Raw genomic sequence first — 20566 nt, forward strand, 5'->3', positions numbered from 1 at the left:
TTTCTGGGGTATTTTTTCTTTGGTTTGTTTTGTATGGTTTGTAAGTTAGGAGTAGAAACCAGTTTTATTGATTATGGTTTTTGGTAAGTTAATTGGTAAAAAATATCGTTAAATTATTTGGTGAAAATGATAGTTTTTAATTTGTGAACATAATGGTCTGCCAGTTTGGTGTAATTCAGATATTATTGGTGTCGTTCAGAGTGGTGTTTATTGGTACATAATGATGGTTTACAAATTAATTCTATGTTGGTTGAATATTTTAGATTGATAAGGTATTTGGTGTAATGTATCGTTTTTATTTGGTGTGATTTTGATTTTTTTGGTATCATTCATAGTGGTGCTTTTTTAGTACATAATGATGGTGTACATATGCAGTTGCAGCTATTAGATACAGAAACAAACATCGCGAAGATTATTGTTCCTTCTATTATCGTAATAAGAATATTCAAGATACTTATGCAATTCGAATAGAACCATTGCCTTGCGAAAGCACTTGGAATATTCCATTGCATATTTTGGAAGAGGTAATGCTACCACCAATTGCAAGAAAACAACTAGGTAGACCACCAAGTAACGATCAAAAGAAGGGATTCAACGCAGGAAAATACAAGAGGAGTAAAGTCACTTGTAGTAAATGTGGTACATCAGGGCATAACAAAAAGACTTGCCTCAAATTTGCTTATCAGAATTAACATTGTTGTATTATTTTCAATTATTATTGTTGATATTTTCTTCCAACAGTTCAGAATTTTTTAAAACTGACAAATGCACTTCTATCCTACTTTGATTACTCTTGAATTGACATTTCTTTGGTACTCTCTTGTTTGGCATACATATTTGATATTCTCGTGTTTGTCATACAATATTACATTCTGGGTGACTTAGATAATTGACAACATGTTAAAAAAAATATGCTATAACTTATGAGTGAATATTAGTGTAACATACAAATAAATCTAGCACAATTGGCGTGCTTATGGTGAAAAAAGAACATTGAATACAATTAAAGCTAGTTAAAGTGAGTGTTTGATTTATAATAGACATCATTAACGTAATAATTTGATATGATATTTGAATAATGCTAAAAAATATTTAAAATACTGGTTGGTTGTACTATATAATACCCAGAACTTGGTATAGTTGTTTAAACACAAATAATGATAAAAATTGGCAAATATATGGGCTGATATTCTGGTAATATATACCAAAATATTGAAAATGTTAAAACTAATGATTGGTTGTACTATATAATACCCAGAACATACACAATTGGTATAATTGCTTAAACATACACAATTGGTATAGATGTTTAAACACAAATAATGATAAAAATGGGTAAATATACTGACTGATATTTTGGTAACATATACCAACCTAAAATATTGAATCTGAAAAACCACTACTTAAAGTAAAAGATTTTGGTTTGAATGAAATGTTGGTATTATATACCAACAGCATACATCGAATCTTTTAACAACTACTTAAGATATAATATGTAATAATGCTGGTATATAGTGTCTGACATGTTGGTATTACATACCAATCTCACACATTGTTATACAATCTATACCAATCACACACAAATTCTGTTGAAATGTTCTATTATAAATCAAACTCGGAGTCCTATCCATGGCGAAACTGTGGTGAATCGGATGGTATAGCTATGAACTGTAGTGAAAATTGTTCAACAAAGAATGTGGAAAGAAGAAGATGGAAGGGTTAAAATTTTTAAACAGAAGAATATGGAAGGAGTTAGACATTTGGCAGAAAAGAAAAATGGTAAAACTTTCCTAGGAACTATAACTCTCCTATTGAAAACAACACCAATTTTATTGGTAAAATAAAAAGTTATATCAAAAAAGGAAAAAATAAATATGATCCCTATAATAATCAATGAAACATGTAAATATGGAACATTGAAACGTGTAAATATGGAACTGTAATAGGAGATATAATATTGAAAAAATTTAATATCCCAAATTAATCTCAACCTTAAATGCACGTAATTCAAAAGGCATGAGAGGAAAATTTGAAAAAATAAATAAACTTAAATACAAAAATTAATTATTTTGTTATGTATGTAATTTAAAAACTATGTTTATAATTAAATAGAAGTGCATTGATATTTTGTTAATTAAAATCTTAAGTAGTATACTTTTGTAATTTTCACTTTTTAAAAATTATCGTAATAGATATCAAATGTATTACTATAACATAAAAAAGCTTTACTTTCTCCGTTGACATAGTAATTTTTTCCTTTATTCACTATTTTTATCTTTTCGCTTGTAATCATGAAAAAGGGTTGGATTTAATTTTCCAACCAATTACATATATGTCACTAAGAAGTGAACATGAAACTCAAAAAAAATTCAAAGAATGAAATAGAATTGAATGTATGGTTAATTTGAGAAATATTTCAGACAATGACTAATCAAATCAGGATAAATATGTAAAACATGTGAGTAAATCATTAATGAGAAAAGAACCAAAAATACTCTCCTGTCTTTTCGACATATATCTTCTATCAATCTTTTTCAATATATATATATATATACTCTCTTGTCTTTTCGACATATATCTTCTATCAATATATATAATATATATATTCATTTTTAATAAGCATGATACCTAAACTGAACGAAGGAAATAGTATACAATAACAACTAAACAAGTGAATTGAAAACAATACCCATAAATGATTGAAATATAGGGCAAAAAGGACATACCGTTTTGTCATGCTCTAAATTTAGCGCTTGTATTTTGGAAGCCTACCAGTCTACGACCATATAAAACCATTAAGCTCAAATCAAAAGTGGACAAGAGCGGACAGAGTCGCGTTTTGATTCAAGGGATTAGGTGAATATTTCGATATAAATTTTGAAATTAAATTATATTTCATATTTGGAAATGGAATATCTTGATTTTGAATCAAATGATCCTTTAAAAAGGAATTAATATTTCAGATGGTCACTCAACTTTCAATAGTTCTCTTAGAAAGTCACTCACTTTGAGTTGTTCACTTAAAAAGTCATTCAACTTTGTTTTATAACTCAAAAGTCACTCAACTATTGATATTTCACTTAGAAAGTCACTCAATTATTGTTATTTTACTTATAAAGTCACTCAATCAATTTAAATAATTTTTCATTAAATTTTGTAAAATTACAAAAAATAATTACAAAAGTCACTCAACTATTGAAATTAATCTTTATAACATCTAAAGACGATTTCTTCTAAATACCTCAGTTGTCACCTTGGTAATTAATTAAAAGACTATTTTGTAAAGAAGACATCAATACGACAGTGTTGTATAATATATGGTAAAAATAATTAATAAAATTATGTTTCATCGTAGGATGATTTTTTTTTTTTAATTTATAATTTTGATATATTTTTCCAACGGCTATTACGTGAAGGCTTTTGTGTAATTAGACTAGCGGTCAACTATACATTTAATTGCCTTTACATAGCAATTACAAATTTTTTTTAAAAAATAAAGCAAATATGACAAGTTAATTAAGTTACAATCTCATAGTATAGAATATAAAGGCATGACTAAAATCCAATTAAATCAAGAAATTATAGAAAGTAATTTAGCAGTCTACCATGTTTGGATTAATTTGTCACAACGGTCATATTTTTCTTTGTAATATATAAAGCATATCACATCTAACTATGTTTCACTAAGACATAATATACAATAAACATTATTTTCTCCCTTCTCTTCTTTTCATTTGTTCTTTTATTCAACAACAACAAAGAATGGACCAGAATAAAATCACAAATGTGCAAGGTAACTATTTGGATTGACGTTGTTCACTTTTTTTAATTTAATTTTGGGTATACAAAATATCAGTTTAATTAAAGATGTTTTTTTTTTAATGAATGAAAGGTGGTAACGCACAAATTGTCAAGATTGGAGGGGAGAGGAAACAAACTAGAAGAGCACTTAGCGTGATTAATCAGAATTTAGTCGGAGCTCATCGATATCCTTGTGTTGTTAATAAGTGTGGATTATCAGAGTAATTCTTGGTTCAATCTTTAAATTATTATTTTTTTTATGTGTTTTCATTTTATATAATTTATTTGGGGTTTTCTTTTTCTTGATTTCAGAACAAATGAGATCTATTACAAGAATTCTATGAAGTTAGACCATAAACGTTAAATTTTTATTTTTTATTTTTTTTTAATTTTGTATGTAGATTTTAGTAATGTCAATGTCACTATTGCTTAATTATATTTTTGGTTAGTTAGCTGATACATAAAGTATAACTTTTTAATGAAGGAAATTTGGTGCTACACAAATTGGTACCTTACACCAACATTACCAACATTACCCTGAGGTACAAAATTTCGATCTCATGTCACATGAATAGTTAAAACATAAAAGTTGATTTTTTTTAAACTTTTTTTAAGGGTACTCAAATGATTTTGAACCAGGAAAACAAGAAACCAAAACCAGCAATTGAAAATTTTACCATATGGAAAGAGCATGACACAACTGAAGCTCAACCAGTTCCTATGTGTTTGGAACAACCTGAAACATTCTCAAATGACAAGGTCACACAAATTGTAAGAAAATTTATTTTTATTTTCCCTTTCTAGTGGTATTAATTTGCGTTGATGTTCTATACATACGCGATGATTACAAACTCATGAGCAGGAGGATGAAATGGAGGATGTGTTTGAGGAGGCGTTGATAGATATTGACAACGATGATGCAAACAACCCGCTTGCTGGTGTTGAATATGTGGGAGATTTGTATGCCTACTACAGGAAAATGGAGGTTAGTCCAGTTTCGTTAGAAGAATCTAAGTTATATATATAGCGCAAATAATGTTTACATGTTGAAAAGTTATATGTTGTTGGTTAACTTAATTTGATAGTATTATAAACATATCTATGTTGTTAGTGCGCAAAACTTCTTCTAAAAATTTCAGCTTTGTTGGAGGTAAATTTCACAAGTAATGAGGTAGGTTAAACTTATCATGTATATTGTCTTTGTTCAATCATTTGATTGTTAATTGAGTTTCAAATGAAAAAATACCCTCTTTTATTTTAATCGAGAAATTCTTGAGGGTTAGTGGTGCAAGGTTAGTTAGAAGCTTGGTGGATAATGGGACCGCACCATCAAGTAAAATTTCTAGATTTCTAACGTTATGTGAAAAATCTACTCTTTTTTTTTTGTAACAAGACTACAATAAATATTCTTTCACTTCCTATATATCTCAATTATTCAGTACTAGCCAATTGATGGATTGTTTAAATATAAGACTAAATTTATCTTTGTCTTCTTAAATTATCAACCTTATATTTAAGTAAGACTTTTAATATCAATTGCTTCTTTTCCTTAATTAACATAACACATACACATTAGATGAAATTTAATAAGTACCTTACAAATATTTTACTCAATTTGTTAGTAAGAATGTCTTTTTCCTTTTTTGACAATTCTTTAATTTCAACTTTCCACACGACATATTTAAGACCATAAATTTAAATCTACGATATCTTTAATTTAAGAGGACACAAAATTTATAAGTAATATTGCCCATTGTATAATTTCAGGTTTATAGCTGTGTTTCACCAAACTATATGGAACAACAGTCTGAGATTAATGACAATATGAGAGGTGTACTAATAGACTGGATCATTGAGGTAATTAAATTGAATATTTGGAAATAATCAGAATTAATTAAGGTATACATTCCATTAAAATGTAAATTAACTTTCTTATAATTATTATTCTAATAAACCAACAGGTACATGACAAGTTTGAGCTAAAGGAAGAGACATTATTCCTTACTGTTAATTTGTTAGACAGATTTTTGGAGAAACAAGTTGTTGCCAAAAACAAACTGCAGCTTGTTGGTCTGGTTGCCTTTCTAATAGCAGGCAAATACGAGGAAATTTTGCCCCCTCTTGTGCATGAATTGGTGGTTATTTCGTATGAAACCTACACCAGAAAAGACGTTCTTGAAATGGTACAATAATCATCGCAATTATCTCAGTTATTTTGATATTTAAATCTATTCCTGATTAATTTTACTGCAGGAGAAATTGATGCTCAGCACACTGCAGTACAATATGTCATTTCCAACACCATATGTTTTTATGAGAAGATTTCTCAAGGCTGCTCAAGCTGATAAGAAGGTTAGGGCACTAAAAATAGTTGCTCGTATTTTATTTTATTCATATATAATATACATATGTACAAGACCTAGCAAAAGTTGCTTCCTCCTTGTCTGCATTGCATTGATAGTCTTCGTGAAAAACAAAGGTGGAGCTGTCCATTCCACAAAATTTATATCTTCCGTTAGTTTTACTGCTTCCTTTGTTCCCTGCCTCTGAAGCAACTCCCTGCATTCAAAAGTTGTATTAGTGTATGAGTAATGGCCTTTATAAACTAATTTAGTTATGTTCTTTGTTGTAATTATATATATACCAGCTAGAGGAATTGTCTTTCTTCTTAATGGAGCTTTGTCTGGTGGAATATGAGATGTTGAAGCATCCACCATCATTTATGGCTGCTGCGGCAATCTATACAGCCCAATGCACGCTTTATGGCGTCAAGGAATGGAGTAGAACCTGTGAATGGCATACAGGGTATTCAGAAGATCATTCACTTATGTGAGTAGAGTACACTAATTCTCATTTTCACCCACCTAAGATTGTTCTGATCATTTAGCTTCTTTTTAATTCTTTAGGGAATGTGCAAAATTGATAGTGAGCTATCACGACAAGGCAAAAACAGGGGTGCATAATAAGTATAACATATCCAAATTTGGCTATGTAGCGAAAGTTGAGCCAGCATATTTCCTGGTCCAACACTCATGATGAGTAACCAACTTTACGCGATAACCATTAAACAACAGGATATATATCTTGTGCAAGTTCGAGTTAATGACCTGAAAGAAGTTACTAATTATAGATACAAAAATAATTAACTTAGCAACTGTTTGTTGTCCTAGTGATGAATTTTGTTACTATTGATTTTATTTTTTCTTGGAATGCTCATGAGTTGTTTTAATTTATTCATGTTCAATTTGGAAACATACTTGGTTATATTTTAATCAGGTAATGCAATTTATAGAAAAACTTTATCTTTGTTTCTGAAGTATAGCATTTGATGTTTAGATTTTTCATTTGTTGCTTTGAGTAATGGTGCCAATAAAAATATTCATTCTCCATTTGATTGTCCCCACGTTTTTCTTTTAAACATTGATCTCACGAGATATAATATTTCAAACATTATGACATATGTCTATCGAAGATATTTAAATATTTGTTACGACGTTTTGATAATATTTCAGCAACGATGATGATCTCAAAAAGTTTTGTATTCAACCTCCAAAAATTCCTATTTTTCAACAATTTCAAATAACACAACATCAGGTTCAAATTTTCAAACTCACTTCAAAACATCAAGATTTGTTCAATAATAGTTAACTTTGACGTTTTATCTAAATTATAATAGTGAAGAAGAAACAATTTGGAGGTTGTTGTAGGGCATTTGTGCAAATAAAAAACATATATATAGTGCTATTTTTTAGAATTCAAGAGTCCTTATAATAATCAATTGGTAGCATTCATGAAGGATTATTTCCAAGCAAAGGCATGGTTTGAGTTCTTCTTGTGTCATTATTCAATTGCATTTTTTTTTCTTCTTTTGTCAATACATCTTTCCTTATTTGCTATTTCCTCTATTTCAATTTATTTAATTTGATTCCGAGAATATATGAAGAGATATCTCTCTACTTTTTGGTGCATCTTTCAAAAGTCACACAATTTAAATATACTAAGAAAAGAACTTCATTTCGTTTAGCACAATATTCTCCCATATTATATATCTTTTTGTGTGTGTTAGCTCGTGGCTATGAATTGATTTTCCTTCCTACAAATATAGTTGATATAAGTCTTATTGGCTTCCAACGAGTACTTTCAAAATGCAATTATAACAAGTTAGTTATAACTAACTTCAGGATTAGTTAGTTATTAACTTCTTAACAGTGTAGGTATAATTAGTTATTTTTAGCAGTACCTCTATATAAGGTACCTAATGTATCATTAATTACTATTGAAAAATAATACAAGAAGAATTACTTTCTCTTTCAGTAATAATCTTCTCCCTCAATTGTCTTCTCTTCTCTTCTTCCTCCTTCTCAATATTCTGTAGAATTATAACATGGTATTAGAGCAGGGTCCATCTCATTCAATGTTGGGACTCAAAAACTAAATTATCCACGCACCAGATGTTAAGCACTGAGTGTGAGGTGGGGTGTTAAAAATGACAAAAGTCTCACATTGGTGGTTAATGACATGGGTGGTTGATGAGTCCTAGATTTTGACTCATTTAGGACTTTGTTTTGATAGTTTATAGTCCTCAAATGCCTAATTTATGCTCCAAACTGATGTTAAAATGTTGATTTGTAGTAAGGAAGGTAAAACAAGCAAGGCAAGGACACTACCGGACGAAAAGGAGCTAAAAAGATGAAAAAAGGCTGAAGATAGCAAAATGCTGAGAGTCACCAAAGCCACTCGACGACGCCGAGTGGCACTTCAGCTCGCCTAAAGTTCCAGACTGCCAGCCCTGGGGAGAAGCCAACTTGGTGATGGATTTGGACATTCGGTGGACCGCCGACTAGATCGGCGACACATTCTAGATCGCCTAAAGTCACAGAACCTTGAGGATTAAAAGCCAAGGAAGACCTGGTCTTTTCAGCTAAAATTTGGGAAACTATAAACTGATTTTTTTACAGAGTTCACAAGAGTGCTGGTTTTATTACTGAAGTCCATTTTTAGTTTTCTTCTGTTTTTGGAGAGTTTTCTTAGTATTTTCCTTTGGAGAACAACTTTGAAGGGTTTTTCAAGTAGATTCGAAATGGGTCTTTGGTTTTTAGCATTTTGGATCATTTTAAAGACTTGAATTGCAATATCCAGATCATGGAGAATGTTTTTGGTATTAATTTCTATCTTTTTATGATGCTTGGCTAAAACCCCAATTCTTGGGGTGTGATTATGTGACTATTTGCTTAATTAGCTTATGGGTATTGTTGTTTAATGATTTAAATGTTGTTTTAATGTGGATTTGATCGATAGCTGAGTAGTAATTTATTAATTGTAGTTGCAAATGCAATTTTAGCTTAGTGTTTTGGGCTTGCGAGAGAGAGAGGTTCTAAAACCAAGGTTATCGATTGATAATTGTAGTGGGTGGGTTGTTATGGGTTCAGCTCGAGAGAGTGAATCTTAACTCATTCCTACCTATCTAGCTCTAGAGAGAGTAGATAAATTAAGGTTTTGGGTTGTTTTGTAGTGTCAAGCTTGTCGAGGTTCGAGAGAACTCGCCTGAACCGTAATAGTTGTTCGAGAGAAAACTATTGCACCTATAGTCTAGTCTACCCATAGTAATTCAGCACTTTATTATTAAGCTCCAATTACCCATATAGTGAAATTAGCTTATAATCGATCACATCCCGAGAATTCCTTCCTACTTGTCTAATTCCCTGTTTTAGTGATTATTGTAGTTATTAGTTGATATCTTAAAACCCCCATCTGACATTTGTTGTCAAACCTTTGACTTATTTTGTTTGATTTCGACAATATCTATTTCTATAACCGATTAAAATCACATCTTTACTTCCTAATAGAATTCAATACGGTACCGCTCCCTGTGGGTTCGACCCCAACCTTTCGTTGGGTTATATACTAGATTACGATCGTCTACACCTAGAATTGGATGAGGTGTATTTGAGACGTTAATCAGTGGACGTCTTATAAAGTTTGGACAATCCTCCTCCCTTTGAGATAACTTTTGGTATTTCATAACAACTTTTAAAAAAAAATTATATTTATTGTATTTTACTACTCATTACATACATATTTTTATGAAATATTAATTATTTTAACGAATTTATACAAAAATATATGGGACGTTCAACAAAAACCAGTTTTTTTTGTAATAAGCTTATGACAAGAAATAAAAGTATATTGTTTTTGCATGGCTTCAGAAAAATTTCAAAAAATCTAACAAACGATATTTTTTAAAATTATTTAAAAGGTCAAAGTTTGGTTTTACATGAAAAAAATACACAATGAGGTCCATTCGAGTACACCTACAAATAGAGTGATTGATAATCTCACATAATTTTTGCCCAGTCTACTCCTAGCAGGCTTTAATTTGTCAAAAGTAAAACACCATTAAAAAGCTACGATGTTTATAGTTGGCAAAAAGTCATGTTTTCATCCAAAAAATATATTTTATATATGAATTAAGTATAATATTAAATTTTAAATATTTTCTCTTGTCCGACTCTCAAAAGATTAATTTAAAATAATTAATGTTTCATAAAATAAAAAATTCTTTTTTTCAAATTTATCCTTAAAATACTTTCTATATGAATTAAGTATAATATTAAATTTTAAATATTTTCTATTTTGGTCTCTTTTTTTTTCCCTTATAACTATTGAATGCAACAACGACAACTTAGTTATTCTTAGCAGTACCTCTATATAAGGTACCTAATGTATCATTAATTACTATTGAACAAGCTACAAATTATTTTTCAAGCGTTAATGTTGCTACATAATGAACGAAGACTATTTCCTAGAAATGTACATAACACACATATATATAGATAACAGATTTATAGGAATTTTTTTTATGTCTTTCCTTAGTTAGAACCTTATGTGTATTTATATTGCTTACCTCTTGGAATAATATAACAAGTTATTTTCTAAACTATATCTTTTCATGGTATTAAGAGGCATGTTCATCCCCATTTGAATTCTTGGTTTATGTTCTAGTTGGGCCTCGACACGAAGGAGGTGGGGTAGGATGGGGTGGATGTTAGAGTAGGTTAGAGTCTCATCTTAGTTGACCAGTGGTTTGCTTTGGATTGGAATCACAGCCAATTCTTTTTCTAATTAATAAAAGTTTGATTAGGTTGTTAAGAATGATATTTAAGTAATGTTTCTTATAAAGTTTATATATGAGACAAAACATAAAATAATTATTCACTGAATTTCTAACTCACTTAACGACGATAAATTAATACACAACGTATTTTTAAGAAATTTATTTTCCTCAAGTATCCAAGGTTATGAAATATATCTCACAAGATAGAATAATATACTTCAATAGAATAGTGGTACCTCAAATTTGCTGAAATTCATACTAAATGACAGTAAATTACATAAGAATAAGTGCAAGAAGAAGAAGAGTAGAAGATCAATGTAATGACCCGGTTGGTCATTTTTGGAAAGTTGCGTGAATTTATCGTTTTGCCCCTCCTGATATCGACCACGGGTCTTTTATGATTGAGTTTTGAAATATGGTTTCAAACTTTGAGTTTAAAGTTGAGAATTTGGTAAGATTTGAGTTTGAAAGGCTAATTTTGTTAAAAAGTAGTTTTTGGTGTCTTTTCGAGTTTCGAGTGTCAAAATGAAATTCTGACGATTCCATTAGTCCTGGAATGTGGAATCTAATCTATGAGAGTTGTCGATTTCAGATTTGGAGCCTTTTTGAGGATTTGAGATCCTAAGTTGGAAATTGTTGAGAATTTAGCATTTGAGTTGACGTTAATCAATATTCAGGGTTTGGATGCTCGAATTGAAATTTCAAGAGTACCGTTGGATTCGAGGATGATTTGGGCCTAGGTGAGGTCTTGGTTGATTTTTGAGAGGTCCTGAGCATATTTTTGCCTTTTAAGGCGTTGTGTTAGTTCTTGTGGTCTTCACGGTTGTCGGATCAAGGAGACTTAAGATTCGTGTTTCGACAGTTCCATTGAGTCTAGAACATTGAGTATAATCGATTTGCATATGTGATTTGTGTGTACGGGATTCCAAACAAATCTCGAGGACCCTTTCGATATTTTGAGAGTTGGCTGATTTTGTTGAGGTCTGATATTTGTTACGCTCGCGATCGCGATAAAGGGTATTCTTTTGCGAAGGTCACGATTGTAAGACCCTGACTGCGAAAGCAAAGAGAATGGAAATACAGACCTTCGCGATCGCGACCTTCGTGAAAGCGAAGGTCGAGCTCTTAGCGGGGTTCGCTTTTGCGAACCAGTGTTCGCTTAAGCGACTTTAGAGAGGGTTTTTGCTTGCAAATTTCAGGGTTTAAGCCCCATTTTTCATTTTTGAGCTTGGGAAATCCTTGGAGGCGATTTTCGAAAGGATTTCTTGTGCTAAATCATTTGGGTAAGATTTTGTGACCCTAAAATTTCATTTTCCTTTCATTATATGGATTTTAACATCAAATTTTGGGATTTTGATTGGAAAATGACAAGATTTTTCAAGAACTCAAATTCTAAACTAAAATGGATATTGTGAACTGATTTTGACTCATTTTTCAAAATGGCTTTCACCAATGAATTCCTAAGGTCTTGAGTAACATTGTCAAGTATTGATTTTTGAATTCAAATTCATTTTTGAAATTGGGTTTTGTTGATTGACCTATATTTCAAAGTATATGAGTTAATTAATTGGGTATTGTTATTTCTGAAAATTTATTGTGAATACTTTATTTATATAGATTGTGTGGCTTTGAACATTGGTCGGAAGGGGAAGACTCAAATGTTGGGTGACCAGTTGATTGAATTAAGACAAGTGATCTCCTAAAGTTTGTATTCTAGTAGAATTCGTGTATTCCCTTCATTGTGTGTGTTGGGAGAAATGAGAATGAGGTGAAGGGTTAGTTGTCCACTTGATGAATCTTAATGAATAAAAAGGGGTTGAAATGAAAAGGATGTGTTGATCATAATGCTTGTAACTTGCCTTGTGATGGCCCTATTTGATTAATTGATGAAATGCTTGATAGCATGAATGTGGACTTGAATTGTTTGAATTGTTATCTCTTTCCTATGATGTGAACTTGCTTATGTGCATTGATTGTTGTGCACTGAGATGAGACTTGTGATACAAAGCCGATGGAAAATGGTTCCGACTAGTGATATTGAGTCAATGAAAAATGATTCCAGCTAAGTGGTATGAAACCGATGGAAAATGATTCCGACTAGTGATATTGAGCCGATGAAAAATGATTCCGGCTAGTGATATAAAGCCGATGGAAAATGTCCCGGCTAGTGAAATGATATAAAGTCGATAGGAAATGATTCCGGCTAGTGAAATGATAAAAAGCCGATGGGAAATAGTTTCGGCTAGTGATATTGAGCCGATGAGAAATGGTTCCGACAAATGTTTGATTATTGTGATTTGATGCATTTTGATGCTTATGTTTGACTTACTTGTTAACTGTGATTGATCTACTTGGAATTGAGATTGACTACTTGATTCGTGTTGGGTGTTGAATTGTGACAATTGAACTGTGATTATTGAGCCTTGTGAGCTGTGTATTATAGAACTGTTAGGTTGGACCGATTTCTGTGCATGTTGTAGTTTGAGGAGGTTCGGTTGGGATGAAAGGCACGACCCTTTTAAAAAGTTACAACTCATCGAAAAAGTCACAACCCTTCAAGAGAATGTGTGTTATTCAAATAGATATAGATGGGTGTTTTAAGTTGAAGGTATTATAGTAATTTAATATTTAAGTCAGAGAGCTCATATTTTTAATGTAATATAGATAGATATAGAGATGATCAACAACCTAACAAGGATTAAGGATCCAACAACACACCCTCAATCCTGAACAAGATCATTTCATCCCTACAAGTGATGCTTAATAAGTCTAATCCCTAAGTTACCAGTTCATATCATTCTTTTAATGCTACCTATCTTCACATATTTACCTTATCATTCACCAAGTAAGCCATACCAACACAGAACATTTATCAAGGATTTCATACAATAACCTATCAAATATCAATACACAAATAGATGAGTTGTATTTTACTACTCATTATTACGTACATATTGTCATGAAATATTAATTATTTTAACAAATCTATATAAAATTATATGAGACACATGTTCAACAAAAACTAGTTTTTTGTAATAAGGTTATGACAAGGAATATAAGTATATTCGTTTTGCACGATTTCAGAAAATTTTCAGAAAATCTATAAACGATTATTAAAAAAATATTTAAAAGGTCAAAGTTTGGCTTTACGTGAAAAAAAATACACAATGAGGTCCTTTCGAGCACACCTACAAATACAGTAGGAGGCTTTAATTTGTCAAAAGTAAAACTATATTTTCTCCCGTTCAAAATAATTAATGTTTGACTCCAAAAGATTAATTTAAAATAATTGATATTTCATAAAATCAAAAAATATTTAATTTGTTTTTCAAATTTATCCTTAAAGTACATTTTTATTCCACATTTCTATTTTGGTTTCTTTTTCTTCCTTATAACTATCGAATGCAACAAGAACAATAACAACAACAACAATCCACTGAAGCAAAGTGCATACGACCTCATTTGTTTGTACTTTGAATCTGAATAGTTGAAACCTTATGTCATTAAATGCAATTAGTTGTATTAAAATTTAATTACTTATTTGGTTTGAATAAATATTAATTATTAAGATTATTGAAAAATATTCTTGTATGAATAATTTTCACCTTCATTTTGTCCACAATCAATAATCACCATCACGAACCACATATATATGTTATCATAACTATCATTGTTGTTGCTAATCGTCAACCACTAACCACCAATGTCATCATATTCACTATGAGCAACCATCACTATTATCAACCATTATTATCACTAGCTACCATACCAATTATCTTTATCATTATAATTATATATCCACCTCCACCACTACTATTAGTCATTACCACCACTGTTGTCGATCTCTTCTACTAGTCACCTCCATCATCACAACCATTATTGCCGCTAACTACCACCAACATATCATCAACCATTACCAAGACCACAAACTACTAAAATCAATCAACTTCACCATTATAACCACCACAACTACCAACGCCACCATCACGCCAGTCACCATAACATCAAGTACCTTCACCATCATTCCTATCACCACCACCACCATTACTAGCCACAACACCAACTGTTACTACTACCACTACTACAACTTTCCTTTATTACTAGCAGACATAAATGTTTTTATCTTTTTTAATACATAATAATTTTATTTTATTAAATTTATCCTTAAAAATATTTAACTAGTTTTTATTTGAATTGTATATTTGTTATGTGTACAAATAAATAATTTATGCACATTTATATTGGGAAAAAAAACAGTCTTAATCACTCAATGTTCAAATCTAAAAAAAATATTTTAATCAGTCAGATGTGCATTGAGATTCAAAAATCTTAATCTAAATAAAAATAAATGAGGTAGTACACCCCTAAGACTAAGTGTTTTTCGTCTTCAATCTTTTAAAAAGCGGGGGCGTGAAGCAAAGCGTAAGCCCTGATGCATGAGATGTAAGCCCCATGAATTTTTAAGTTTTTAATTTATAATGTAATAAAATAATGACAAAAAAAATACAATTAAAGAAACTCATAAAAAAAATTCTAACATGATTTTTCAAGTAAAAATAATGCAATGACATAAAACTTATTACTATATGCAAATCAACTCTAACATCTTAACTTTCAAACAATAAAAGAATTACAATTTCTTAAAACATAATGTGATCATACTATGCATTTTACCTTGCTAAAAGAAAATAATCAATAAACTTTTTCAGTTTATAACTGAAACATCATGTTTCCTTCATAAATAAAAAATAAAATAATTTTTAAATAGAGAAATAATAAAATATGATAATCTTGAGAGACGGGACAAAACACGAAGATCAATGATAAGTGAAAATGTAAAATTCGGCTATATTTGAATATTCATCCTCATGGACCATGGTGTTTCAAATACGCACATAGTAAATTAAATATGCAATAGACTGTTATTTGAATTACTCTCAATCTTCTTATTTCTATAGATAAAAAAGACTATTAAGCATCATTTATTAAAGAATAATGAAGATTAACAATGTTAATTGACAAATTTAACACATAGTTTAAGTAAAAGCGGCTAGGTGAGCCCCCGAACATTGTAGTGCGTTAGGCATGTTTAATTAAAACGTACACTCGGACGCTTAGGACATATATACAATTTAGCTCCACACGTGAGCCTTGAGTGTATAGTAAGTCATAAAACTTCATAATATATATACTTACTATAACATAAGAAGATTGTTTATAGTAAGTCATAATATAAGTTTGCAGGTCTTTCATATATTTGCAATGAGTAGTCTCTATTCCACCATCAACATGAGTGTTCACTTGTTGAAGGACTCCTCAAAATCATGTACCTTTAATCAACTTCAGCCTAAGAGGTCCAACTTGATCTTGTTGTGCCATCATCATCATCATGAAGTTGAGTCGTCATCGTCGTCGTCGTCTTCATGGCCATCCATAAAATCATGTGATGCAAATTATGTTGCATTGACACCCATAAGTTTCTTGGAGAGAGCAGCCAATGTTTTTAGTGAAAGAACTTCAGTTATATATGGCCCTTCATCAATCACCTACACTTGGGAACAGACACATACTAGGTGTCTCAAGCTTGCTTCTGCTCTTGTTCATCATTTGGGGATTTCTCGTGGCCATGTGGTAACACTCTCTTTTTATATATATCTAACTTTCTAATTCATTGATTCTATATAATAATAATAATAATAATAATGTTACGTTACAATATGGCTTGCTATATATGAATTATGCTATCATATATGGTTATTGGAAGTTTTTTTCTTTGTATCAAGTTGTCATAATTATGTCTTTTTTTTGTTCGATCCATTTGTTTTTATAAACCATTCTTTCAAAAACTATGACTAATAGAATAGTGAAATTAGAACAGGCTGAAAAAAGTGCTAAGAGAAGCTTAGGATATTACTTAAGGACTAATAACCAAACCGAAGTTAGACTAATCTGCCCTTAAAGTTATTTTTAAAGAAAATTATAAATTGAAAAGTATATGTACAAGGAGAATTAATTAAAAATACGAAATGGAATGGAGGAAGTTAACCAATCCTACTTTGGAAAGTTTATTTTGAAAATTAGAAAAAACTATATATACTATTATCTTTTTTCAGTTCATACGTATATAAATTGAAGTTTGAGGTTGATAACTCAAATTTTTTTTTTATTTTTATATTCTTGCATTACTTATGTATTTTTATTTGTAATAACATCATAGAGAGTATTATAAACTTTGTGATGATCATAGAATATATACCTAATTTTTTCTAGATCTTATTTTCTTCATACTTGTTAAATAGTAGGGGTTTGTTACCTCATTAGGAAAATAAGATAAGGCCTATCCCCCTTGCTTGTACTTTTATCTTTGAAGTTTCTATTTTTATTTATTGATTAAAAAAAAAAGCCTTGAGGCATCCCCCGCCTAGCGAATTCAAAAAAAAAATTAACTTTTATTTATCTACTATACTAAAAATAAATGTTCACTTTTACTTGTTCTGTTTGAAAATCAAGAAATAATTTATCATAGAGTATTTATTTTTCACTATTTAGATGACATATAATAATGAAAGGTACAAAAACAAAAACATATCTCGTGGATTCCCACAGAGTGAGGTCTAGGGAGGGTAGAGTGTACGCATACCCTTATATCTACCCAGAGATGAGATAGAGAGACTGTTTCCAATAGACCCTCGGCTCAAGACATAAACAGCTCAAGACATAAACAGACTAAAAAGATGTAATGAAAATATAAGAGATAATAGGTAGTACACAAAACAACATATAGTATCAGAACAATACTACAACCAAATAATACTACCAAAGAACCACACGAAACAACAGATATCAGCAAAATCAAATTTAAAAAAAAAAAAGAAACTACAAGCATATAGAACTATGACTGCTAGCAAGGGCACTAATACAATACACTCATACCTACAAGCTAGGACACACTCCTATCAAGTAACATTCTATCCTAATTTACGTCTTCCATACATTCCATGATAAGTCATAATTGTGTCATGTCCTATCTAATCATCTCTTCCTAATACTTCTTCAGTTTACCTCTACCTTTCCTGAATTCACTCATAGTCAACCTCTAACACCTACACATTGGAGAATTTATGCTTCTTCTCATCACATGCCCGAACAATATCAACATCGCTTTCCACATCTTGCTTCCACTAAAATAACTCCCACCTTTCCTCTGATATCCTCATTCTTAAATATATTTCTCCTAGTAAACCCACACATCCATCACAATATCATCTCCTCCGCCACCTTTATCTTCTAAATGTGAAAGCTCCTGACAAGGGCGGAGCCACCTTGTCCCAAGGGTGTCCAATTGGACACCTTTCGGCGAAAAATTGTACGATTTATACACGTAAAATTTTGACTTATATTGGTATATATGGTATTTTAAACACTCTAAAGTAACAAAGTGACCTGTAGTGGAGATGGTTAGAGCTGTCGCAAATCTACTTGTTGCCCCAGTTCGATTCCCCGCATGAGTGTTCTCATTTTTTCATCTTTCTGTAATTATTTTGCCTTCTTGAAGTTTCTAAGTAAATAAACATGCGTAATTTTAACATAAATGTTCAGTAGCTTGGTGGTAAATAGGGTCATGCTTGTCTTGAGTGACCCATGTTCGAAACTCACCTCCAATAAAGAATTTTTTCAATTAAAATTGAATTATTTTCTTAAATTTTAATAACTTTTCCTTGTGGAATAAGATCTCCTTATATTTTAATACCTTTTTCCTTTGTGGAATAAGATTTTCTTAAATTTTAATACATTTTTCTTTTGGAATAAGGTTTTAATTGAAAAAAAATCCTTAAATTTTAATATTTTTCCTTGTGGAATAAGATTTCCTTATATTTTAATACCTTTTTCCTTTGTGAAATAAAATGTTCTTAAATTTTAATACATTTTCCTTTTGGAATAAGGTTTTCTTTCTTTATAAATAGGAGACCAATTTACCCAAATTATATCACAATATTATTAAAAATAGAATCTCTATAAATCATCGTTTTTTTTTAAAAAAATTACTATTCAAAGTTTGGACCCCCTTGATAAAATTCCTAACTACGCCACTGGCTCCTGATTGGCTAACACTTTGATCCATACAACAAAACTGGTCTAACCACCACTCTGTAGAACTCACATTTTTTTAAGTTTATGCGACACATTTTTATCACACAAGACTTTGGATGCAAGTCTCTATTTCATCCACCTTGTCCAAATATGGAGAGTGACATCCTCGGTTATCTCTCCATCTTCCTGGATAATGGACCCAAGATACTTGAAACTACCTCTCTTTTAGATGGACTGTGTAACAAGTCTCACTTTCACATCACCTCACTAAACTTGCACTCTAAATATTCAGTCTTGGTCCTGCTCAACCTAAACCCTTTAGACTCCAAGGTCCGTCTTCAAACCTCTAACTTAGAATTAACTTCCTCACATGTCTCGTTAATCAAAACTATGTATCTAAAAATAACATATACCATGAAACCTTATTTTAAATTTGTCGCATCAATTCATCCATCAACAAGGTAAATAAAAAAGGGCCAAGGGTTGATCCAAGTGCAACCCCATCAATAAGGGAAAGTGCTCCAAGTCTCCTCTCACTGTTCTTAATCAGGTCTTGATTCCATCATGCATGTCCTTAATCAACCTATAGTATACGCCACAGGTACACATCTAGTCTCCAAGTACCTCAATAGAACCTCCTTAAGGACTTTGTCGTAAGCCTTTCTAGGTCGATGAACATCATGTATAAGTTCTTCTCATTTCCCTATACTGATCCACCAGTCTCCTTACAAGATAAATGTCTACGGTAGTCGAGCGTCCTAACATAAATCCAAACTGATTCTCAAAAATAGTCACGATCCTCTTCAATCTCGACCCCACATTCTCTTCCAAACTTCCACCGCATGACTAAGCAACTTGATGCCCCTACAGTTGTTGCAATTTTGAATGTCACCTTGTTCTCGTACAATTGAATCATCTTACTCCATCTCCACACTTCGGGCATCTTTGTCATCTTGAAAATGACATTAAACAACTCAGTAAGCCATTTCATACCTACCCCACACGTGCTCCTTCAAAAATTCACAGAAATCTCATTTGGCCCAATCGTTCTATCCCTACGCATCATACGAATAGCATCATTAACCTCCTAAACCTTTATACGCCTACTATAACCCTAATCATGAAGCCACTCTAAGTTCTCCAAATCCCCCAACACAATAACCTTTATACGCCTACAATAAGAGAGGTACTATAGTAAATTAGCATTTTATTATTATTTCTTGGATTGTGTCAAGTCAAACATGGACAGAAAAAGTATTCAAATATAAAAGGGAAAATTATAAGAATATACTATTTGAAACTTTAGTTAACAATATATACATATACTCTTTTTTATTTACAAAACTAAGTTTTTAATTACAAACATAACAAAATATTTAATTTTTTATTTGTTAAAAATATAGTTGGTATCCGTATCTATTACCTTTTTTAGGGGAGGTTATGTGCTAATTTTATGGGATTGATAATTATTGTTTACATTTTTTTGACTTTTTCAACCACAGTTTTACTCTTTTACGTTACTTTGTTTTTCTATATATTGATTTTCTCTCTCTTAATTTT

General features: G+C 31.0%; 2 protein-coding genes across 2 annotated transcripts in view; both read left to right on the forward strand.

Moving 5' to 3' along the window:
• Positions 1-3762: 3762 nt before the first annotated feature.
• LOC102593797 (G2/mitotic-specific cyclin-2-like) lies at positions 3763-6837 on the forward strand. Its single transcript, XM_006367105.1, has 10 exons — positions 3763-3793; positions 3893-4022; positions 4286-4343; positions 4441-4572; positions 4661-4786; positions 5569-5658; positions 5763-5984; positions 6055-6153; positions 6449-6630; positions 6708-6837. The coding sequence occupies exons 1-10, from the start codon at positions 3763-3765 to the stop codon at positions 6835-6837; spliced, it is 1200 nt and encodes a 399-aa protein (XP_006367167.1).
• Positions 6838-16204: 9367 nt separating this feature from the next.
• Positions 16205-20566, forward strand: part of LOC102594112 (probable acyl-activating enzyme 1, peroxisomal) — a 9321-nt gene continuing 4959 nt past the window's right edge. Inside the window, 1 exon segment of the mRNA XM_015305270.1 lies at positions 16205-16546. Coding sequence (XP_015160756.1) covers positions 16205-16546 — 342 coding nt within the window.

Source organism: Solanum tuberosum, unplaced genomic scaffold, assembly GCF_000226075.1.
Source record: "Solanum tuberosum cultivar DM 1-3 516 R44 unplaced genomic scaffold, SolTub_3.0 scf00732, whole genome shotgun sequence".
Taxonomy (NCBI): domain Eukaryota; kingdom Viridiplantae; phylum Streptophyta; class Magnoliopsida; order Solanales; family Solanaceae; genus Solanum; species Solanum tuberosum.

What these genes read in the sequence shown, in the direction of transcription:
- LOC102593797 (XM_006367105.1), top strand. Translation starts at nt 3,763, where the DNA reads ATGGACCAGAATAAAATCACAAATGTGCAAG. An exon ending in ATGACAAGGTCACACAAATT is followed by an intron (nt 4,573 to 4,660) that starts GTAAGAAAATTT and finishes CAAACTCATGAG; the next exon opens with CAGGAGGATGAAATGGAGGA. An exon ending in CCTACTACAGGAAAATGGAG is followed by an intron (nt 4,787 to 5,568) that starts GTTAGTCCAGTT and finishes GTATAATTTCAG; the next exon opens with GTTTATAGCTGTGTTTCACC.